This window comes from Mustelus asterias, chromosome 25, assembly GCF_964213995.1.
Source record: "Mustelus asterias chromosome 25, sMusAst1.hap1.1, whole genome shotgun sequence".
Lineage (NCBI taxonomy): Eukaryota > Metazoa > Chordata > Chondrichthyes > Carcharhiniformes > Triakidae > Mustelus > Mustelus asterias.
Genome location: NC_135825.1, coordinates 22,127,070 through 22,152,429, shown reverse-complemented (window position 1 = coordinate 22,152,429; position 25,360 = coordinate 22,127,070). Strand labels below are relative to the sequence as shown.

The window sequence follows — 25,360 nt, the reverse complement described above, 5'->3', positions numbered from 1 at the left end:
CCCAGCTGCCAATGGGAGACAGATGAACAGATGTGTAGGGGCCGATTCTCCGAAAAAAATTCGAAATGCTGAATTGCCAGGAAATATAGTGTAATTCACGATCGTTTTTTCAGTGGGAGTTCAGACTTGAATCTCCCACACGCTGTGCAATGCAGAGGTCACAATCGTGAACATCACTAAAAGCTTGGGAGACGGGCCTATTCATGTCAGAGTCTAAGAGTTCCTGGTCTCTGCGCATGCACTGTGGTCCCTGAACTGTCAGCCTGCACTTTGCTGGCCAGCTGAATCGCTGGCACCTCATCACCCCCGCACCCACCCCCACATCCCGGTGCACCCTGACCCCCAGCAGTGACGATCCCCCCTACCCCAGCAGACTCCCCCAACCCCGCCCCGGCAGACCCCCTTCATGGGAGGCAGACCGACCCACCCCCCCCGGCAGATCAAACCCGCTCAGCCTCGACCGATCCTCGTGCAGAGTGGCAGTGGAAACACCCACCCCGCCAATCGCCCCTAGGCCCTGCCCACAGTAGGTCCCACCCTCTTGGCAATGCCCGATGCCCGGTGAGCACTGCCAAGATGCCCCACTGGGCATGGGCACTTTGCCCCTTGGTCAGTGCCAGGGGACAAAGGCTGGCCCTGCAAGGGTGCCCATGCCCAGGGTGCCCCGTGCCCCCACCACCTGACCCCTGAGGGGGCCCCAGTTGCCCCCCATTCACTCCAGTGGGATCTCTCACGAGTTCCCCGAAAGTTGGGAGCTACTCTAAACCCACTCGGAGTGAAATACTCCTGGCGGGGTGGGAAATGCTATTGGGCCTGGAGAAGGACCCCACACACCCCGGACATTCTCTCTTCCACCTTCTTCCTTCGGGAAAAAGATACAAAAGTCTTGAGGTCACGTACCAACAGACTCAAGAACAGCTTCTTCCCTGCTGCTGTCAGACTTTTGAATGGACTTACCTTGCATTAAGTTGATCTTTCTCTGCACCCTAGCTATGACTGTAACACTACATTCTGCACCCTCTTGTTTCCTTCTCTATGAATGGTATGTTTTGTCTGTATAGCGTACAAGAAACAATACTTTTCACTGTATGTTAATACATGTGAATAATAAATCAAATCAAATCGAATCAAAGAATTCAGCCCCGGGCCCAATAATGACATTGAAATTACATTACAAACAGATTAAAATCACTGACCTGGTTTCCCGGCGGTTTCCAGCGTGGCTTCGAACACGCCTGCTCTCCGGCAGTGGGAGATGCGCATACACCGGGAACACATGCGTGAATCCCGCAAATCAGCCCACCAATGGGAGAATCACCCCCGTAGTCAGATTCTGGAAAGATGTGAAAATAACAGGGCTGCTGTGGTGGGTGATTTTAATTTCCCCATATGGACTGGGACTTCCTTCGTGCCAAGGGTTTGGATGGGGAGCAATTTGTTAGGTATGTCCAGGAGGATGTTTTGAAAAAGTATGTGGGTAGTCCAACGAGAGAGGGAGGCTATACTGGGCCTGGTATTGGGGAATGAGCCCAGCCAGGTGATCAAAGTTTCAGTGGGGGAGCATCTTGAGAGTACTGACCATAATTCAGTAAGTTTTCAGATACTTATGGATAGAAGAGTGATCCTCGGGTGAAGGTGTTAAATTGGGGGAAGGCCAACTATAAACAAATTAGGTAAGAATTGGAGAATGTGAATTGGGAGCGGCTGCTTGAAAGTAAATCCACATCTGAAATGTGGGAGTCTTTTAAAGACCAGTTGATTAGGATGCAGGGCAGACATGTTCCTGTGAAAATGAAGGACCAGAATGGCAAGATTCGGGAATTTTGGATGACGGGAAATTTGTCAGCTTAGTCAAAAAAAAGGAAACACGTAAGATCTGGGGAACAAAAACAGACAAAGCCCATGAAGAATATAGAGAAAGTAGGAAGGAGCTCAAACAGGGAGTTAGGTGGGCTAAAAGGGCCATGAAATGTCCTTGGCCGGCAGAGTTAAGGAGAATCCCAAGGCATTTTATACATATATTAAGAGCACGAGTATAGCCATGGAAAGAGTATGCCCATTCAAGGATAAAGGAGGGAGGTTATGCATGAAGCCAGAGGAAATGGGTAAGATTCTTAATGAGCACTTTGCATCGGTATTAACCAAAGAGAGGACCCTGAGGGATGTTAAGGTTAGGGAAGGTGTGTGAATACTCTTGGGCAGGTCAATATAATGAAGGAGGAAGTGTTGGGTGTCTAAAAATGCATTAATGTAGAGAAGTCCCCAGGGCCAGATGTGATCTATTGCAGAATACTGTGGGAGGCAAGGGAGGAAATAGCTGGGGCCTTAACAGATATTTTTGCATCCTCTTTGGCTTCAGGCGAGGTTCCAGAGGAGTAGAGAATGGCCAATGTTGTTCCTTTGTTTAAGATGGGAAATAGATAATCCAGGTAATTACAGGCTGGTGAGCCTGACGTCAGTAGTGGGGAAGCTGTTGAAGAAGAGACTGAGAGACAGGATTTATTCACATTTGGAAGTGAATGGACTTGTTAGTGATCTGCAGCATGGTTTTGTGCAGGGGAGATCATGTCTCACCAACTTGATTGAATTTTTTGAGAAGGTGACAAGAATGATTGAGGGAAAGGCAGTGGATGTTGTCTACATGGACTTTAGTAAGGTATTTGACAAGGTCCCTTATGGCAGGCTAGTACAAAAGGTAAAGCTTCATGCGATCCGAGGTGTGCTGGCTAGATGGATACAGAACTGGCTTGGTCATAGAAGATAGACAGTAGCGGTGGAAGGGTGCTTTTCAGAATGGAGATCAGTAACTAGTGTGATCCACAGGGATCAATGTTGGGACCTTTGCAATTTGTAATGTATATAAATGATCTGGAGGAAACTGTGGGTGGTCTGATTAGTAAGTTTGTGGATGACACAAAAATTGACAGAGTTGCAGATAGTGATGAAGATTGACAAAAGGTACAACAGGATATAAATAAATTGTAGACTTGGGCAGGGAAATGACACATAGAGTTTAATCTGGACAACCTGGTCCCTCCATGCCGTCACTATAATTACGGAAGTCCACCAACGCCTCTACTTTCTCAGAAGACTAAGGAAATTTGGCATGTCAGCTACAATTCTCACCAGCTTTTACAGATGCACCATAGAAAGCATTCTTTCTCATTGTATCAGAGCTTGGTATGTCTCCTGCTCTGCCCAAGACTGCAAGAAACTACAAAAGGCCATGAATGTAGCCCAATCCATCACGCAAACCAGCCTCCCATCCATTGACTCTGTCTACACTTCCCGCTGCCTCGGCAAAGCAACCAGCATAATTAAGGACCCCTCACATCCCAGACATTCTCTCTTCCACCGTCTTCCGTCGGAAAAAAGATACAAAGGCCTGAGGTCATGTACCAACTGACTCAAGAACAGCTTCTTCCCTGCTGCTATCAGACTTTTGAATGGACTTACCTTGCATTCAGTTGATCTTTCTCTACACCCTAGCTATGTCTGTAACACTACATTCTGCACTCTCTCGTTTCCTTCTCTATGAATGCTATTATCTGTATAGCGCGCAAGAAACAATACTTTTCACTGTATGTTAATACATGCGACAATAATAAATCATAATCAAATCAAAAGGGCCTGTTCCTGTGCTGTATTGTTCTTAGGGATTCAAATCTGCAGACCACCCCCCACCAACCCCCCCCCCCCCCACCCCTCCCGCCACACACACGCACACACACATGCACACAGACCTCCACTTTAACTCTCCTGAATCAGGTTGCTCTGAGTTGGTAGATGGAAAATTAGCCCACACAGTGACTGGGAACTTGCCGAGAGAGGCAGAACATATTTCTCCTATTGCTTGGAGCTAGGCTGCTCCTTCACTCATATCATTGTGCAGTTGTACTTGGCTTCCAGTTGAATAGTGTACATGCACTGTGTTGGCCACCAGCAGATTTCCAAATGTGTCTCTAAGTGCACAGAATGGACTTAATGCAGCCAGTATTTCTTTCTGGGATTGCCAACATATTTTTAAATAGTTGGGGATGAAAAACTATGGGACAAGGATATGCTAATGCGGTTACAGTAATCAACTACACGTGTTGAAGGTCTCCTGTGGCAAACTGAGACTGAATTCAATAAATCATGTAATTTGTGGTCTAGCACCAGTAAAAACTCAACTAGTTTACTAATCCCCTTCCAGGAAGGAAGCCTGCTAACTCTTAACTTGTCTGGCCGATGCATGTCTCTGGTTTCCACTGAGGAGTGTTGTGGGGTGAAATTGGTCAATGCCAGTACTTTGGAACAGACTCGGAGTGAATCAGCAGTAGATTTTACATCACGCTCTATGCGCAGAACGATAGTTCAGACTCTGTTTGGAGATTTGTTTCCTGGTCTCAGTTTTGCTTGGTCTGAACTTAAAAAAAAACTTAGCAAATGTTCCCAGTCAGTCGAAGCATAAAAGCTGTGTACGGACAATATGACTGAAAATTCACTGTGAAGCTGGTTTGAGCTGCTGACACTGACCAATCTCACTCTGTTCATGTCCCGAAGGACAATTGGGGCGGGGGTTGGAGGTGGGGAGAGCTGCCGGTGACACTCACATTTCAAGTACATACTCATAGGTGGCCAAGATCAGAGGAAAGGTAGCCAGAGGGCACGTAGGTTCAAGGTGGGGGGCAGGAGGTTTAGGAGGGGAATATGAGGAAAAACTTTTTTATCCAGAGGGTGGTGATGGTCTGGAATGCGCTGCCTGGGAGGGTGTAGGGATGGGTTGCCTCACATCCTTTAAAAAGTACCTGGATGAGCACTTGGCACATCATAACATTCGGGGCTATGGGTAGGTGCTGGCAGATGGGATTAGGTGGGAAGTCAGGTGTTTCTCACGTGTCGGTGCAGACTCGATGGGCCGAAGGGCCTCTTCTGCACTGTGAAATTCTATGATTCCAAAACTCAGGAAGTGTGGGATGAGAATCTCTGGTCCTGGTCATTTAAAAGGGGAGGATGAGGATTGCCAGACCCAGAGTTGACTCCGACTTTTAAAGATCCTTTTCCACAACAGGAAAGGATCATGGTATGCAAGTTACTCATATAGAGATGTAGCTGGAATATTAGAAAAAAACCACTTCAGATATATTTTTGAAGAAATAATTAACATATCACTTTATGGTTCATAACTGAAGTAGTCATTTATTATTTGCAATTGAGAAACCATACAAAATAGAACACCAGAAAATATATATGTATTTTTACATTGAATTGCATCTCAACAGATCATCCAACTGATACCCTTGGACCAGACGTCTTAACAATGATGGCAATGTATAGTATCAGTGGTACAATCTTACTTCTCTAAACCTTGCGAATTGCCCTCTTTGTTTGATATTGATGCAAAACAAGCATCTAAAAAATTCAGTCATTGATTGAAGTATCTGCATTTTGTAATAACTTGTCCCTCTCTACATTGTTTTTCCTCATCCTTTAGGTCCTCTCTGCCACCCACTTGCTCCAGTCTAAAGATTGGTTCCACTATTATCTTTGATATGTCTACCAATGTAAGTGGAGCCCAGGGCTGTTTTTTTAATGACTATTTTCTCTCTCTTCGTGCATCAGAACTTGACAAGTTTGATCCTTCATCCAATCACTCCAAAGCACGGTGCACGCATATATTGAAATGCAAGGTAACATGGTTAGGATAAAAAAATAATAAAAATATCAGTTTTATAGCTTTGACCACAGTACACAACAAAAGTGCTGGGTTTTGCTGGAGCGCCCACTGATCGATCATAACAGTGTGATGTCCTGGTGGAATAAGGAAGTTATCCAGATCTTGAGATCTATGGTCAGAGTGGTCAAGCACAAATCTCTAGAAGCAATAACAAGTTTATTACAAAGTTCTGGAATGGACACATGTGAAATTCATGTCACCAGTGGGAGCATTCAGAAACTAAAGGCAATGAAGAAACAATCTAATTTAAAACATGGAGCAGTCAAAGAGCTCGGGATTGTTCACTCTGAATGAAAGACTGATGGCAGACACCATTCAATGTGCTTAAACTAATAGGTCAATTGAATCTCATTAATATGTTTCAGATCGATACAAAATTAGGGACGTTACCAGAAGCTAAGAGGAGTGAGGTTGCACAAAGCAGGTTTTTAGTCCAGGAAAGAGAGCGTAGGGATATTTAAGGGCATTTGTTCCGATGCCTGTCAGATGAGCTGTGGAGTTTTCTTTAGTTCTATCATCGGAAAATAGGATCAAAAAGAGGCTTTCAGCCCATTGAGCTTGCTTGGCCATTAAATACGACCAAGGCTGATCATCCATTTTGATGTACTTTTCCCACTCTATCCCAAAACCTTTTATGTCATTGGTATTTGGAAACTGTCAATCTCTGCATTAATCACACTCAATGACTGAGGTTCCACAACCCTCTGGGGAAGAGAATTCTGAAGATTCACAACTCTCTGAGTAAAAAAATATTCTCCTCATCTCAGCCCTAGGTGGCTTCCCCCTTATTTTAAGATTGTGTCCCCTGGTTCTAGGTTCCATCTCATCAGATCACCTCTCATTCAAAATTCTAGAGTTTGCCCATTCTCTCTTAATCCCGAGAACAAGTCTTGTGAACCTTTGTTGCACTCCCTCTGTGGGAGTAATGTCCTTCCTAAGAGGACCAAAACTGCACACAGTACGTCAGGTGTGGTCCAACCCAAGGTTCTATACAATTGAATCAAGACTTCACTACCCTGTACTCAAATCATTTTGCGATAAAGACTAACATTCCATTAACCTTCCTAACTTTCAGTGATTTATTGACAAGGACATGCAAGTCCCTTTGTACATTTACACTTTCTAATCTCTCATCATTTAGGGAATACCCTGCACATCTGCATTAACCCTAACCCTAACCCTCCCACCAAAGTGGATTACCACACATTTTTCCACATTATATTCCATCTGCCATCTTTTTTGCCCACTCACCAAGTCTGTCTAAATCCTCTTGAAGCCGCTTTGCATCCTCCTCACAACACACATTCCCACTGAGCGTGTCATCCGCGAACTTGGAAATATTACATTTGGTCCCCTCATCCAAATCATTGATCTTATTTTAATTCTTTTTTTATGCAGACAAAGTTCAGCGGGGCATTTTAGTAACCCATATTTGTCGCAAGAGTGCACCTTGTGAACTTAAAGAACATTTTGGCCAAGATTGGCAAGCATTTTGTAAAGTTTGCATTTCTTTACATAATTTTTATGATCTTTAGACGATTGTTTGAATGATTTTATGATCCAAATTGCCCGGAGATCCTATTTTTTGTCAGGTTTATCACAGACAATACTCTACAGGCAAACATTCTCAGTGCCTGTAACCTGTGTCAGGTAGTGGGCATTTCTTACATCACAAATTGCAGTGAGGTAAGTCTCCCCCCCCCCCCACTCCCCCACTACCTACTTGTGCCCATTTGTTGACCCACTGCCCTCCAATATTTGCCAAGGTTGCAAAATTGGGGCTTGTGTTTACATAATTGGGGCTTTATGGTGAAGTAGAACATTTAAGTTTCTTAAAATTATTCCCATTGAAAATTAATTTTTCAGCAAAGAAATGTCAACATTTTATTTTTCATATGCAGACTCCAAAGTTCCGGAAGTAGCACTAATATCGCACTGGTTTCTGATTCCTCTCCTTTGTCATGGGGAGCTTTACGAATTTGATCCACTGAACTGAAAGGACTGTAATAGTATTTCCCCCAAGCTTAAAGAACATTCCTCTTAAAAGATTGTAGTTTCAATCTCCAATAAGACGAATTGTTGCTAGTTCAATATCCTTGTGGTATTCTCGGAATTGACTCCCTGTTTTATAGGATCTAGGTGGAAAGGAAAAGCAACATATGAATGACCAGCTGATAGTAAAAGTTTTTCCACAAACTGTAAGTAAATCAAGTACAAAAGCCCCAGTATATTACTGATAATAACAGAAGTACATCTGGCATTTTAGCTACTCTATTTTGCAGGGTCTCAGGAGAGCAACCATGAGTGTACGACACTCCTGTAGTTACATGAAGTTTAAAGTTAAAGTTTATTTATTAGTCACAAGTAGGCTTACATTCACACTGCTATGAAGTTACCGTGAAAATCTCTGAGTCGCCAAACTCTGGCACCTGAGGTAGAATTTAGCATGGCCAATTCACCTTACCTGCACATCTTTGGACTGTGGGAGGAAACTGGAGCACCCAGAGGAAACCCACCCAGACACGGGGAGAATTTGCAAATTCCACATAGACAGTGACCCAAGGGTCCTTGGCGCTGTGAGGCAGCTGTGCTAACCACTGTGCCACCGTAACAGTGTGGCTTTTCCTGTAGTATGACAGCTGTAAAACAGTCACACAGACAAGCAGAGACACTTCAGCAAGTGCACCGTATACCTGTGCCATGCCATCAAGAACAAGTGGTCTTGTGACGGCAGCATTGGAAAATCCCAGATGCGTATCACAATAACATCACCACAGCACCCTTATGGATCCAAAAGGAATGGTGATAGTCAGGAAGGCTCAGGAGAAAGAGTCCTGAATCATAGGTCTTAGAACAGGCAAAGCACTTAGTTTTCAGCTATTCCTGTCCGTATAAGATCAGAAGGCAAAAACCAGATAAAAGCAATTTCCCTGGATCGCTGACTACCTAAATATATCAACCATGGTTAGAATGCTGAAACATTCCATTCCAACAGCCAGTTTTCTCATGATGCAAATGAATATAATACATAAGAAAAAGTGCATCACTGAAAAAAAAATCGACATATTTTCTCAACATAGACCAGAAGAGGAATGGGATCTAGCAGAGAGCGAGATCAGTTACATGGGGCATCCAGGGACAATGATAAATCAATTGTTGAGACTAAACTTGCACAAGTGAAGCATCATAATGGAATCGGGGAAGAGGGGTGGGATTCCACTGAAATAACAACAACCTGCATTAATGTGACCATTTTTACAAGCAAGAGAATTTCTCAGAATGGTTTCCAATGAGGAGGATACAGTGGACAGCAAACGTCGAGGGTTAAGCTGAACCCAGGGTTGAGCAATGTGCTGTGGCGCCGCACTTGCAGACTTTGCATGCCAATCAGGATATTGCTTCATCCTGATGGCTGAAGTTGTAATAAGGTGGATGGGGAAGCTGCAGATCTGGTCAACAATCAGCTGTTACCATGCCAGCTGACTTTGTTGCAGGCGTAATGCTATGTTCCCATGGAGTAAGCATGAAGAAAGGCATGCACTTATATAGCACCTATCACAATCTTATAACTTCCCAAAGCATTGAAGTACCTTTAAAGTATAGTCAGTCCTCATGAAGGCAGACACAGAAAGCACCCACAGCAGCAATGTGATAATAACCAGATAATCTGCTTTACTCCGATAATGTTAAGTGAGGGTTAAATATTGGCCAGGACTGTAGGAAGAACCAGACTGCGCTTCGACATAGTGGATGGAAGCTTATATGTGGGCAGTCATTCAGAAATACTCAACAGTTTACCAGTTTCCATTCCTGGCCATGGGAGCGCAATTGTGGTGGATATTTGAGTTTCCACTGGATTTAAATTAGTCAAATTTACATAAACCGTGCTGAGAAATATAATGAGAAAAGAAGTTTTTCACTCACCCACTTTTTCTTTTGTCCAAAGTACACTTGATTAGAAGTATAAACAAAGCAAATATGATGACTATGGTTCCTGAAATCAAATCAACAAAGATGAAACCTGGTGAATTAGGGCCAGACCTGTACTTCACCGTTCCACAGGGTTATGGAAGTCAGTGGAGCAGCACATCAGACAGGGTGTAAATCAGATAGTGTGTGAAAACAGAATCCACCCTGTTCCCACTAATTGAGTTAAGCTAACATCAGGAGTTTAATCTTAGTTTCACAGTGAAATAAATACTCATTGAAAACCTGACATAAAAAAGTAAAGGGCAGAATTTCACAGTCCCCTGCCACTGAGTGTGAAGGCCTACCTGCCCACCCTTGGGCATATTGAGGCCCTTAGGTGCCCAACTGTGGCTACTTCAGCGGATCACCTGGCCTCTGCCACTATCTGTGACACAGTGGGTGGCACAGTGGTTAGCACTGCTGCCTCACAACTCCAGGAACCCGGGTTCGATTCTGGTTGACTGTCTGTGCGGAGTTTGCACGTTTTCCCTGTGTCTGCATGGGTTTCCTCCGGGTGCTCCGATTTCCTCCCACACACGAAAGATGTGCAGTTTAGGTGGATTGGCCATGCTGAATTCTCCCTTAGTGTCCTGAGATGTGTAGGTTAGAATAATTAGCCATGGTAAATGTGTCAGGTTACAGGAACAGGGCAAGAGAGAGGGCCTGAGTAAGATACGCTGTCAGATAGTCAGTGCAGACGATGGGTTCAATGGCCTCCTTCTGCACTGTAAGGATTCTATGATGTTCTATGATCTTACACCTAGAAGGGGAAGTCCCATACCAGGTGAGTAGTCTCATAGCTTGGTGCCTCGAAAGAGGGTAATGTTCTTTGCCATAAGAGGCACACCCCCCTGCCCCCATAATAACCCTCTTTCCTCCTCCCCCCACCCCCATAATAACCCTCTTTCCTCCTCCCCCCTGGCCTCTCCAATCTAGTCCCCCCAGACCCCTTACCACACTTCTGCTGATCCCCAGTCTGACTTGAAGTCAGCTTCCATTATCATCTCTTCCTCAGGGATTGCCTGTAGTCTCAGCAGTGGTAACAGCTCAAATCTTTTACTGCTGGGTATAGCCAGCAGCTCTCCAAGGCCGCATTTCCTCCCTTGTTGGGGTGGATGCCATGCCCGTAGCCAGTTAATGCCCCGCTCAGTGTGAAATGGTGGTTGGCCAGCCATTATCAGCAGGGCTGTGTTCCCCTTTGACTATTGAGGAGGCCGAGCAGGAAGCCCCACCATCTTAAAAATCCGGCCCAAGAACCTTTTGTCATTATTTTTAACAACAAGGTTACATTTATTTAACGGTCCCCAAACACAAGAGGACATGTTAGAATACTCCTCATTAAGGAGGAAACAGTGGGAGAGTGGGAGAGGAAAAAGAAAAGCTGAGAACAATGTAGTGGGGGGGATTCAAAGATATTTTGGAGGAGTATTTTCAGCAGACTTTCAATGCAAGGAATTGGAGGGAGTTCCAAAGGAGTGTAGTGACTGGAAAAAGGTGGCCACCTCTAATGAAGCAGGAGAAGTTGAGAAGCTCAGCTTTAAGAGAAAATTGAACTGTTAGGCTGGAAGAAAATGATGTTGGTAGGAGAGGAAATTAAAAATTGAGAATGAAAATTGTAAAGACAATGCCATTGAAGCACAGTGAGCGACTGGATTTGGAAAAGTCTGTAAGGATCGGATTGTGTAACATTTGTGTTGCTGAGTATGTTGGCAGTGAATTTTTAGAATCGAATACAATTGACGGAATTTTATTGGCATGTAGAACAGCATTCTCCGTTGGCCTCGGACGGGATCTTACGAGCCTCAACCGGGGAGGTGGTAAAATTCTGGCAAATGTGTCGTGCCTCGTACAAGATTCAACTGACAGCTCAATGGATTTCTATCATCCTCCAGCCACCTGTGTTTATTTTCATTTCCCTTCAAGCTTGAATGGATCTCAAGTATCCCATTGATCCTGACTGCAATGTTGACAGTCTAAGCCTGATTGACAGCCTTTGGTTTCACTTCCTCTTTTGCAACCCCCCACAATCGTTTTGAAGAAATCGCAGGCTGTCAATCAGGCTTAGACTCTGTCAACACTGCGATCAGGCTCAATGGGGTACTTGAGATCCATTCAAGCTTAAAGGGAAAGAGTGGGGAGTGTGAGGGGGAAGGGGGCCTGCGTGGGTGCTTGAGGGGTAGGGGGGCTGAGTGGGAGCTCTTAGGGGAGAGGGGAGGACTGAGGATGAAGTGGGGCTAAGCAGCAGGTCTGAGGGGAAAGAGGGGCTGAGTGGGGGTCTGAGAGGAAGCGGGACTGTTCAGGGGGGGTCTGAGGGGGGAGTCAAGTCGGGTCACCCTCATGCCTGCGTGATGTGAGGGGGAGGAATTATCCATTATTTGTGGGTGGGGGGTAGGATGTCCCTTTTTGGTGAGGGGACGGATTTGCTCCCCTGGTCAGTGGGGAGGGGGGGGGGGCACCGTTTCATTTTTTGTGGCGGGGGGGGGAGGCTGTATCCGAGCATGGAGACCGGGGAGACCTTTAAAAATGGCTGTGGGTCTCCGAGCAGCGGGGCTGGCCGGAGGGGGCTGCTTGAAATGAGCTCATCAGCACCTTTCAGGAGGGTGAATCCCACCTGCCAGACATTGTTAATGCCAGTGGGAAACACTTGTACACTTAGCCTCAAAATGGGAGAATTCGCCCCATAGTAACTAGTAAGCCCGCTAAAAGAGTGACAGCGCTTTGAAGATAGGGCTGGAATTTAAGGACTGGAGAGGGGAGAGGTGAATGTGGAGATTGCTGCGAAGGTGCAAGAAAGCCATTTTGATAATGCACCACATGCAAAGAAGGAATCTGCGTCTCGCATCACTCCAGAATTCAACTCAATCTGAAGTGGCAGGTCAGGGAAGTTTATTTAATCCAGGACAAGGACACAGGAATACTGAAGGAAGCTAATGAGGGTGGTTTTACTGACAGTATGCTGGGACACAACTAGCTGTGCAAGTGCTGATGTCAGACAGGGATCAGTAATGATTCTTTGATTAGTAGAGAAAGCAGAGAAAGCACTGTCAATAACAACTGATGTTGCCAAAAGGTTGAATGTAAATGGTGAGAAGGAATGGACTAAGAATGATTCTGAGGTACATTGGAGATTACCCTGCAGGCAAAGGGGAGGATGTTCAGAGGCAACCCAATACTTTCATTATGACAGATATCAGCAGAATGAACATGGGAAGGGCCAGAGCGGTCACACATGGTAACGTTAGTTATCGGCGTAAATGGCGACCTGAACCCAAAATCTCACGAGTTGGAAAATGAGATTTGCGCTGGCAAGACCTCGTTTGCTGATTTTTCGTCCCCCCAGCCTGTGACGTAATGGGGTTCCCACCCAGAACCATTTCAATAAATTGTAATAATTTTAAATATAATTAAAGGAATTCCTCTCCATATATTCCCCCCTCACTGAACATTCAGACCCCACCGACGGTTATTTAGAAACTTGAAGCAGTTGAGGGGAACCTGCCGGGGGCACAAGGGTAAGTGTTGCCCCAGGAGGAGAGGGATATGCCAGGGCAGTGCCAACCAGGGTGACACTGCCAGGGTGGCACAGCCAGGGGCAGGCCATCTGTGGAGCTCCACTGGGGGGGAGAGTCACCCCAATGTTCGTGAGGAGGGTGCGGGGGGGTCACCCCAATGTTTGTGAGGGGGTGGGGGGGATTGCCGCAGTGCTTCTGTGTGTAGACTGCACCAATGCTTGTGGCGAAGGGTAGGAGCCTTGTTGCTTGTGAAGGAGTTCCCTCTGTCCATGGGAGGGAGTGGGGAGGTATTCTTTGGCACAGATTGGGACACCCTTTAAAGATGGCATCTGTGGAGCTGGCTTTGCCAACTTCTTGAGGCCCTGCGCCGCCAGAGTGACGGCACAAACCATGTCCCAAATTCTCTATGCACTAAGTGCCAGAGAATCTGGAGAGAAAACTCAGCTGTGCAGCTGGAGAGCTGCGCGTTGGTTTTCTTGCTGAAACCGACACCCTGACAATGTATTTTAAGATTCTGGTCGATTTGTTTTGTAATAATCACTTAATGGGATGCAGTATTTTTAAAAAAAAATTTCAAAGTTATAACATGCTGGATACATCATTTGCAAAATTGATTGATCCCTATTATAAAGTAAAATTTTTGAGTAGTTTTTCACTGTTATACTTACCAACAGTTATTACAATTTTTGTGTTCCCATTAGATGAATCTGCAAATATCCAAAAAAATGACACAGACTTTAGGATTAATTCTATTCAATTAATTTCTGCCTTCACAATCCAAATAAAGTATTTTACAATTTAAATAATGTAAAAGCTGCATTAATCCCAAATAGCTCACCTGGAAATAGGGAGAGTGAGGGCAAATTGCTGCTGAAAAACTACATCTTTATCATGATTATTGTAGTATATATTTCAGCCACTCGCCTAGAGTTGGGTGTGAGAGGCAGACACTGGGACACCAGGACAGACAGACAGCAGAACCTAGAGAACAGTGCGAGAGGAGGACACTGGGACATCAGGACAGACAGACAGCAGAACCGCGAGGAGAGTGAGAGAGCAGGACACCGGGACTCCAGGGCAGACAGACAGCAGAACCTCGAGGAGAGTGAGAGAGGAGGACACTGGGACACCAGGGCAGACAGACAGCAGAACCTCGAGGAGAGTGAGAGAGGAGGACACCGGGACTCCAGGACAGACAGACAGCAGAACCTCGAGGAGAGTGAGAGAGGAGGACACTGGGACACCAGGGCAGACAGACAGCAGAACCTAGAGAACAGTGTGAGAGGAAGACATTGGGACACCAGGACAGATAGACAACAGAACCTCGAGAACAGTGCAAGAGGAGGACACTGAGATACCAGGACAGATAGACAACAGAACTAGAGGAGAGAGTGTGAGGAAGACACGAGGACACCAGGACAAACAGACAGAAGAATCTAGAGATTTGATTTGATTTATTATTGTCACATGTATTAACATACAGTGAAAAGTATTGTTTCTTGCACAATATACAGACAAAACATACCGTTCATAGAGAACAGTGCGAGAGGAAGACACCGGGACACCAGGACAGACAGACAGCAGAATCTAGAGAACAATGCGAGAGTGCGAGAGGAGGACACCGGGACATCAGGACAGACAGACAGATAGTCAACAGCACCTAGAGATGGAGTAGAAGCTACAAGTGAGAGAGCCGATTGTTGGGAGATTGTAAACAGCACAAGAATGCAGTGAGAAACCTGAATGCTAGCTTGGAGTTTGGAGCTCCTGAAGTGACATCAGGATTCAACAGTCATGTGTGGCAATTAGAAGCAGCTGATTGTGTGAGTATGGTTGGGTAATTATTCACTACTTGTTTCACTAATAGCTTGTGAGGTCTTTATTTTGTGGTTTATAGTATGCAAGAGCTATCTTCTGTTGTGATGCGGAACAGGAAAGAATGGCCCTAGAGTAATTGATATTATTTGATATCTTCCAAAAGGATTAAGTTAAAGGGCTAAGTAATGGCAGAGAACTCAAAGCCATGGTGTACTCCTCCTGCTCTATGTGAGAAGCTGGAACATTTCCAGTGCCCGGGACCAGCATGCGTGCAGGAAGTGTCTCCAGCTGCAGCTCCTGGAAGCCGGGTTTTGGAGCTGGAGCGGTGGCTGGGGACACTGTGGAGCACCTGTGAGGTGCAGAGTATTGTGGCTAGCACGTATATGGAGGTGGTCACATCGCAGTCTAAGACTGCACAGGGAGGAAGGGAATAGGTGACCACCAGGCAGAGCAAGAGGATTAGTCAGGCAGCGCAGGAATCATTTGTGGCCATTTCCCTGCAAAACATATATACCGCTTTCGATACAGTGGGGGGAGGGGGGGAATGGCCTCTGAAGGGAAAGCAGCAACAGCCAAATTCATTGTACCATGATTGGTTCTGCTGCACAGGAGAGGAGTATAAAGTATGGGGATATGATAGTTATAGTGGATTCAATTATAAGAGGAATAGGTAAGCATTTATGTGGCAAACGAGGCTCCAAGATGGTGCGTTGCTTCCCAGCTGCTAGGGTCAAGGGTGTCTCAGAGCAGCTGCAGGACATTTTGGAGGGGAAAGGTGAACTGCTAGTGGTCGTGGTACGCATTGGTACAACAACATAGGTAAAAAGAGGTCCTAAAAGCAGAATATCGAGAGTAAGTTGAAAAGTAGGATCTCAAAGGTAGTGATCTCAGGATTAATACCAGTGCAACATGCTACTCAAAGTATAAAAAGTGAGTATGGTTGGGTAATTATTCACTACTTCTTTCACTAATAGCTTGGGAGGTCTTTATTTTGTGGTTTATAGTATGCAAGAGCTATCTTCTGTTGTAATGCGGAACAGGAAAGAATGGTCCTAGAGTAATTGATATTATTTGATATCTTCCAAAAGGATTAAGTTAAAGGGCTAAGTAATGGCAGAGAACTCAAAGCCATGGTGTACTCCTCCTGCTCTATGTGAGAAGCCGGAACATGGCTGAAGAGATGGTGCGAGGCGGAGGTTCTCAGATTCCTGGGACAATGGGAATAGCTCTCGGGAAGGGACCAGTACAAACCAGATAGGTTGCCTCTGGGCAGGACTGGGACTGATGTCCTGGGGATGGGAGGGGGGGAGGGGGTACTTGCTAGAGAGGTTGGGGATGGTTTGAACTAAAATAACAGGGGGATGGGAATCTGAGCAAGGAGTCAGAGGAGGGGGAAACAAGGACAAGAACAAAAGACAGAAAGGGGAATAAGAAAAGTGATAGGCAGAGAAATCGAGGGGCAGAATCAAACAGGTTGACAAGTAAAAAATAACGGGAACATGACAAGGAATGTTAAAAAGACAAGCCTTAAGGCTTTGTGCCTTAATACATGGGGCATTTGCAATAAAGTGGATCAATTATTTGCGCAAATAGATGTGAGTGGGTATGATATAGTTGGGATAATGGAGACATGGCTGCAGGGTGACCAGGGATAGGAAATGAGCATCCAGGGATATTCAGTATTTAGGAAGGACGGACAAAAAGGAAAAGGTGATGGGGTTGCATTGCTGGTTAAAGAGGAAATTTAATGGAATAGTGAGGAAGGATATTAACTCTGACAATCTGGAATCCATATGGGTAGAGCTGAGAAACAGCAAGGGTCAAAAAACGTTAGTGGGGATGTATATAGACCTCTGGTGGTGATGTTGGGGAATTACATTAAACAGGAAATTAGAGACGCATGCAATAAAGGAACATTTGTAATCATGGTGACTTTAATCTACATATAGATTGAGCAAATCAAGTTCGTAATAATGCTGTAGAGGGTGAAATCCTGGTGTGTATATGGGATGGTTTTCCGGATCAATAAGTTGAGGAACCAACTAGAGAACAGATCATTCTAGACTGGGTATTGTATAATGAGAAAGGAATTATTGGCAATCTAGTTGTGCAAGGCCCCTTGGAAATGAGCGACCACAATATCATAAAATTCTTTATCAAGATGGAAAGTGACATAGTAGATTCTGAGACTAAGGGCCCGATTTTACCATTTTGATTCGAAGTACTGATTCTGGGCGCAATTCAGCTCCGAAGTGGAAATCTGCTCTCAGGCGCCCCTATACACACTTAGCCTGGAAAAAGATTTGCGGGTCTGAATTGCACTGTTGGTGGGGCTTTTTGCGCCTGAAATGATTGGAGCTCTGAACTGCGCATGTGCAGTGAGAAAATATATTTGAAAATCGCACCCCTGTCAGATCGCTCCCGGACCACAAAAAGCAGATAACTTGGCCCGGGAGCGAAAAGCAGGAGCGATGGCCCCCACAACATAACTGTCCCCCTTATCCACAGCATCCCCCCGCTACCCAGATCGATCGTCATCCCCTGCCCCCCTCCGTCCCCACCGATCGCCCTCAGTAGTCCCCCCTGCCCCCCCTCACCCCATCTCCCCCCCGCCACCAGAGAATGAGCTGGTCTCCCTCCTCCCGCCCGCCACCAATCAGAGAGTGATCTGCCCTCCTCCCCTCCCCTCCTGACCAGACAACAATCTGGCCTCCCTCTGCCCCCCCCCCCCCCCCACCAGACAAGAATCTGGCCTCTGCTCCCCCGCCTCCACCAGACAACAATCTGGCCTCCCTCTGCCCCCCCCGCCCCCCCAGACAAGAATCTGGCCTCTGCTCCCCCCCCCTCCACCAGACAGCAATCTGGCCTCCCTTTGCCCTCCTACCCCTCCACCCCCCGCCACCAGAGAGCGATCTGTCCTCCCTCCCTCCGGAGATACATCTGACCCGCCTCCTTCCCCCCCACCAGAAAATGATTGGGCCTCCCTTCTCCCAACCCCCTGCACCAGAGAATCATCTGGCCCACCTCCCCCCCCCCCCCCCCCACTTCCACCACTGATCTGAGTCAGAGAGCCATTGGAAGCTCTGAACTTGCCTCTTCAGAAGCTGGAGCACCCGAAACAGACCTTTTGCCGAACATTCTGTTTCGCGCCGAACCTGGACGCGCGGACGCGATGGTAAAAGGGGAAATGTTGATAAAGTTGGGAGGGCAGCCTATTAATTCAATTTAAATGTATCCAAATGCATTTAAATTGCTGTTGTGCCTGTTTCGGGTGCGATTTAGATCGCAGCCATTTTCGGGCCTTGGTAAAGTGGGCATCTGCGCGGACGCGGGCGCAGATCATGTTAATGGCCTCACGCCCGACTTTACCACGTCTGCGCGCCCGAAAACAGGCGCGACGCAATGGTAAAATCGGGCCCTAAGTTTTGGAATCTAAATAAAGGAAACTATGGTATGAGGTACGATTTGACTATGATGCTTTGGGGGACATTACTTAAAGGAATGATGCAGGCGGCATAGTGGCACAGTGGTTAACATTGCTGTCTCACAGCACCAGGGACTCAGGTTAAATTCCGGCCTTGGTTGGCTGTGTGGAGTTTGTACATTCTCCTCATGTCTACATGGGTTTCCTCTGGATGCTTCGGTTTCTTCCCACGGTCCAAAAATGTGTAGGTTGGATGGATTGGCCATGCAAAATTATTCTTTAGTATTAGGGGGATATTCAGGGTTAATACTTGGGATTATGGGGATAGGGCCTGGGTGGGATTGTTGTTGGTGCAGGCTCGATTGGGCCCCTTCTGTGCTGTAGGGATTCTATTCTATTGTATAGTGAATAGGCAATGGCAAACATTCAAAGAGCACATAGGTGAACTGCAACAAATGTTCATTTCTGTCTGGTGAAAAAATAAAATGAGAAAGGTGAACAAACCATGGCTTACAAGGGAAATTACAGATAGTATTAGCTCCAAGGAAGAGGCTTACAAACTGGCCAAAAAGAACAGCAGACCTTAGGATCGGCAGCAGTTTAGAATTTAGCAAAGGAGGTCAAAGGGATTGATTAAGAAGGGGAAAATAGAATATGAGAGTAAACTTGCAGAGAACATAAAAACTGACTCTAAAAACTTCTATAGGTCGGTGAAGAGAAAAAGATAGATGAAGACAAACAATCAGAATCAGACATTCGGAACAGGGGGGTTTATAATGGAGAATAAATAAATAACATACCAACTAAATGAATACTTTGGTTTTGTCTTCACAAAGGAAGACACAAATAATGTACCAGAAGTGGTACAGGGTTTAGTGAGAGGAATTGAAGGAAATCAGTATTAGTAGAGAAATGGTGTTGGAGAAATTGATGGGATTGAAGGCTGATAAATTCCCAGGGTTTGATCATCTACATCCCAAAGTACTTAAGGGAGTGGCCTGAGAAATAGTGGATGCATTGGGTGTCATCTTCCAAGATTCTAGAGTCTGAAACTGTTCCTATAATTGAAGGGTAGCTAATGTAACCCCACTATTTAAAGATGAAGGTAAAGAGAAAATAGGGAATTAAGGACCTGATGTTGGTAGTGTGGAAAATACCAGAGTCCATTATAAAAGATTTAATCGCAGTGCACTTGGAAAGCAGTGGCAGGATGGGACAGAGTCAGCATAGGTTTACAAAAGGGACATCATGCTTGACAAATCAATTGGAATTCTACAGGGGTGTAACTAGTAGAGTTGATGAAGAGGAGCCAGTGGATGTGGTTTTTTTGGACTTTCAGGAGGCTTTCAACAAAGTCCCATATGAGAGATTTGTGCGTAAAATGAAAGTGTATGGGATTGGAGCTGGCGTACTGAGATGGATAGAAAACTGGCTGGCAGACAGGAAACAGAGCGTATACCAGTGACTGAAGGTAAGCATTAGGCAGTGAAAAAGACAAATGGTATGTTGGCCTTCATAGTGAGAGGATTCGGGTACAGGAGCAGGAATGTCTTGCTGTAGTTATAGATCTTTGTGAAATCACGCCTGAAATTTTGTGTGCAGTTTTGGTCTCCGTATCTGAGGAAGAATGTTCTTGCTATGGAGGGAGAGCAGCGAACGTTTAGCGGACTGATTCTGGGGATGGTAGGACTGGCGAATGAGAAGAAATTGAGTGGGTTAGGATTATATTCACTGTAGTTTAGAAGAATGGGGTGGGGGGGGGATCTCATAGAAACCTCCAAGGTTCTAACAGGACTAGTCAAGGTAGATGCAGCAAAGGTGTTCCCTAGGGCAGGGAAGTCCGGAACCAGGGATCACATTCTAAAGTTACAGGGTATACAATTTAGGACTGAGACGAAGAGAAATTTCATCACCCAGAGAGCTGCCACGGAAAGCAATTGAGGCCAAAACATTGTATGTTTTAAAGTAGGAGTTAGATATAGCTCTTGCGACTAAAGAGATCAAAGGATTGGGGCGGCACGGTGGCACAGTGGTTAGCATTGCTGCCTCACAGCTCCAGGGACCTGGGTTCAATTCCTGGCTTGGGTTACTGTCTGTGTGGAGTTTGCACATTCGCCCCGTGTCTGCGTGGGTTTCCCCCGGGTGCTCCAGTTTCCTCCCACTGTCCAAAGATGTGTGGGTTAGGTTGATTGGCCATGCTAAATTGCCCATTAGTGTCCCAGGATGCATAGGTTAGAGGGATTAGTGGAGTTACGGGGCTAGGGCCTGGGTGGGATTGTTGTCAGCGCAGAACCGATGGGCTGAATTGCCTCCTTTCTCTATGATTTCTATGATATTGGGGGAAAACGGGAACAGGTTACTGAGTCGAACGATCAGCCATGATCGCAATGAATGGCAAAGCAGGCTCGAAGGGCTGAATGGCCTACTCCTGCTCCTATTTTTCATGTTTCTAATTTTGTGTGAATGATTGAGGATTAGAAGTGCCATATTTTGGCTATTAATTGCATTGATGCTTCCCTACAAGAATGTGAAGGTAGCTTGGAGATTAACCTGAATGAGATAATCTTCAGGAGCTTGTCAGCTATTGAACAAGCGTTGTCACATGGACAATTAACCATTTTTTCTATAAAATGCAAAATGCAAATCTAATATCCATTGCTGGATCCTGAGCACAAGATCACAATTTCATAAAACAAGTGTCATGAATATTTCTTTCAAAACGTGGGTCAGTGCCAGATATTGACAGCCATTGTTCAAAAGTTGGAAAACAATGCATTTAAGAAATGATTATTTCATGGGCCCCAGTTTTCACAAATAAAACACACCAACTCCAAAACATTTAAGGACTGTACATAATTGCACTACTTCATAAAAATCCATTTTATTGCACACCTCCACGGGATATAAGCACCATTCATGGGGCCAGCATCTGTTGCCCATCCTTAATTGCCCTCGAGACTATAGTGGTGAGTTATTTTCTTGAACTGCTGCAGTCCATGGGGATAACTAAATGGCTTGTTAGACCTTTTCAACGTGCAATTAGTAGTCAACCGCATTGGTCTGGAACAGTGATAGGCAACATAGGCTAGTGAGTGGGCCCTGTAAGTGGCCCTCCTTTATCTCAAGACTGTTCACTAACTATGACCCCATTAAAAAGATTAAATACATCATAGAAATCATAGAATCCCTACAGTACAGAAAGAGGCCATGCGGCCCATCGAGTCTGCACCGACCACAATCCCACCCAGGCCCTACTCTCATATCCCTACATATTTACCCACTAATCCCTCTAACCTACGCATCTCAGGACACTGAGGGCAATTTTTAGCATGGCCAATCAACCTAACCCGCACATCTTTGGACTGTGGGAGGAAACCGGAGCACCCGGAGGAAACCCACGCAGACACGAGGAGAATGTGCAAACTCCACACAGACAGTGACCCAAGCCAGGAATCGAACCCAGGTCCCTGGAATTGTGAAGCAGCAGTGCTAACCACTGTGCTACCGTTTTGCCTCATTTAATAGATGTGGACAATTCCAATAGGAGTGATGGAAAATGCTTAATCATTCATATATTAATAGAACTGTTATCAACTTCAAATGGCAAAAAGGTTTACTCTTTGACTGGACACGGAGTGAGTGCATGGCTCTCATAGTCAGTGTTGTCTGCAATCAGCGTGCATCTCATTTCAGGTGCATTTGTTTTATGTGTATATCACTTTGGGAATACCACCAGGAAAAACATGACGTAGGACGAATCCAGCAGAATCTGGTATAGCTGCACATGGGCAACGGTCAACATAATGTCTTGTGGGCTGCACTAAGAGCCCTAGTGGGCCACATGGAGTTCACAGGTTGCCCACCACTGGATCACATTCGGGCAGACCAGGTGAAGATGGCAGATTTGCTGCTCCTTCAAGGACATCTGTGAACCAGATGCAGTCTTCGGTAATTCCATGCTCGAACTAAGCTGCTGTGGTGAGATATGAACTCATGCCTCAGGATTCCAGTAATACTACACTACCATTCACCCAACATGATGTTGCCTTTTAATTTGCTGAGTGCTATTTGTAATGCATGTGTAAAGAACAGCGAGAACTGGGGTAGGATCATAGTGATGCCTGGCACTGTCAACCAGCCTCCTAGAACCACCTGTCAAGGCTCAGACATACACCACAGCTATCCAAAGATGTGAAGCTTAGGTGGATTGGCCATGCTAAATTGCCCCTCAGTGTCCCAAGAAGGGTAGGTTAGGGAGATTAGCTATGGTAAATGCGTGGGGTTACGGGGGTGGGTAGGGTGGGTGGTGGGGTGTGTGGGGAGTATGTTGGGTAAGATGTTCTTTCGGAGAGTCAGTGCAGTCGATGGACCAAATGGCCTACTTCTGCACAGTAAGAAGTTTAACAACACCAGGTTAAAGTCCAACAGGTTTATTTGGTAGCAAAAGCCACACAAGCTTTCGGAGCTCTAAGCCCCTTCTTCAGGTGAGTGGGAATTCTGTTCACAAACAGAGCTTATAAAGACACAGACTCAATTTACATGAATAATGGTTGGAATGCGAATACTTACAACTAATCAAGTCTTTAAGAAACGAAACAATGTGAGTGGAGAGTGCATCAAGACAGGCTAAAAAGATGTGTATTGTCTCCAGACAAGACAGCCAGTGAAACTCTGCAGGTCCACGCAACTGTGGGAGTTACAAATAGTGTGACATGAACCCAAGTGTGATAGCCAAGTTCCGCACACACGAGGACGGCCTCAACCGGGATATTGGGTTCATGTCACACTATTTGTAACTCCCACAGTTGCGTGGACCTGCAGAGTTTCACTGGCTGTCTTGTCTGGAGACAATACACATCTTTTTAGCCTGTCTTGATGCTCTCTCCACTCACATTGTTTCGTTTCTTAAAGACTTGATTAGTTGTAAGTATTCGCATTCCAACCATTATTCATGTAAATTGAGTCTGTGTCTTTATAAGCTCTGTTTGTGAACAGAATTCCCACTCACCTGAAGAAGGGGCTTAGAGCTCCGAAAGCTTGTGTGGCTTTTGCTACCAAATAAACCTGTTGGACTTTAACCTGGTGTTGTTAAACTTCTTACTGTGTTTACCCCAGTCCAACGCCGGCACCTTCACATCATGACTACTTCTGCACTGCAGGGATTCTATGATTCTATGATTTTTAGTGAGCGTATACCTGGGTAACCTGTGTCATAGGAATCGCATAATATTTTGCAGCCATGTATGCATATTAACTCTTTGTGATACTTTTCCAGGCCACCCAGAACCATCTGTTCCTCAGAGTTCTGAAAACTCTCTCCGTTTAAATAATATGCTTCTTTTCTATTCTCCTTGTCAAAGTTCACATTTTCCCAGATTATATTCCATCTGCCAAATTTTTGCCTATTCACTTCAACTATCCATATCCCTTTCATAGAAATCATAGAAACCCTACAGTGCAGAAGGAGGCCATTCGTCCCATCGAGACTGCACCGATCACAATCCCACCCAGGCCCTACCCCCACATATTTACCCGCTAATCCCTCTAACCTACGCATCTCAGGACTCTAAGGGGCAATTTTTAACCTGGCCAATCAACCTAACCTGCACATCTTTGGACTGTGGGAGGAAACCGGAGCACCCGGAGGAAACCCACGCAGACACGAGGAGAATGTGCAAACTCCACACAGACAGTGACCCGAGCCGGGAATCGAACCCGGGACCTTGGAGCTGTGAAGCAGCAGTGCTAACCACTGTGCTACCGCTTTGTAGACTCTTTAGCCAGAATTTTACTGTCCCGCCCACCACGGAAATTGGAGCGAGCAAGGGGCGAACCATGGAAAGGTCCGTTGACCTTGGGCAGGATTTTACGGTTTCGGGACGAGCGAGGCTATAAAATCCCACCCTTTATGTCCTCTTTACAACTTACAAGCACGTCAGTAAATCGCAGCTAGTTTTATTAAATAAAAATCCAGCCCTCAGCAGGGGAACTCTGATCAGACACTAATTAAATATTAATTTATTTGCGCAGGATTGGTGAACAAGAATTAACGGGTAATGATGATGAGGGTTAAAAAGTTAATGCTATTAAATAGTAGGCTTTTAAAAATCAAAATGGCTTCAGAGAAAGGAGGATAATTTTGCTCTGGAGAACTCCATGGGTGTCAGATCCACCTTCTGACCAAGACTTGGAACTGCAGTATCACAGATTAGGGTGTGACAGGATATCAACAAAATTAACACTGAAAACCTCATTGATACTTATAACATTGGATTTTTGAACAGAATGAGTACATAGAGATTTCAGTGGTCTATGGGTGTGCTCTTGTGGATCTCAGTGGTATATGGGTATGCCCATGTGGTTTTCAGTGGTATGTGGGTGTGGTGGTATGCGGGTGTTCTCTTGTGGATTTCAATGGTATATGGGTGTTCTCTTGTGGATTTCAGTGGTATAAGGGTGTGCTCATGCGGATTTCAGTGGTATATGGATGTGTTCATTTGGAGCTCAGTAGTATATGGGTGTGCTCTTGTGGATCTCAGTGGTATGTCGGTGTGCTCATGTGGATTTCAGTGATATATGGGTGTGTTCACTTTGATTTCCAGTCTCGTCCTCTGCACCAATTTGCAATGCATTAAGAAAAGTCAGGAATTACCCCAGAACACTTTGTCTTCTCAATTTAAAATGTGCAATCTGTTCAACCTTTTTCTCATTCTCTCATGGGATATGGGTCTCTCTGGTTGGCCCAGCATTTGCTCCCCATCCCTAAAGCAGCATTTTAAGAGTCACATTGCTGTGGTTCTGGAGTCACATGTAGGCCAGACCAGGTAAAGATGGCAGATTTCCTTCCCTAAAGGACATTAGTGAACCAGATGGGTTTTTATGACAATCAACAATGGTTTCAGGGTCATTATTAGACTT

At 45.4% G+C, this 25,360-nt stretch overlaps 1 protein-coding gene across 2 annotated transcripts in view; it reads right to left on the bottom strand.

The window, feature by feature from the left end:
- Positions 1–5,157: 5,157 nt before the first annotated feature.
- LOC144511861 (complement component receptor 1-like protein) overlaps positions 5,158–25,360 on the bottom strand; it is an 81,493-nt gene continuing 61,290 nt past the window's right edge. Inside the window, exons 12-14 of one of the 2 annotated variants that reach the window (XM_078242258.1) lie at positions 13,869–13,907; positions 9,644–9,713; positions 5,158–7,854 (exon numbers count right to left, since the gene is read on the bottom strand). In XM_078242258.1, coding sequence (XP_078098384.1) covers positions 7,776–7,854; positions 9,644–9,713; positions 13,869–13,907 — 188 coding nt within the window. In that variant the 3' untranslated portion in view covers positions 5,158–7,775. The remainder of the gene's footprint in view (positions 7,855–9,643; positions 9,714–13,868; positions 13,908–25,360) is intronic. The other variant, XM_078242259.1, reaches the window with a different exon arrangement.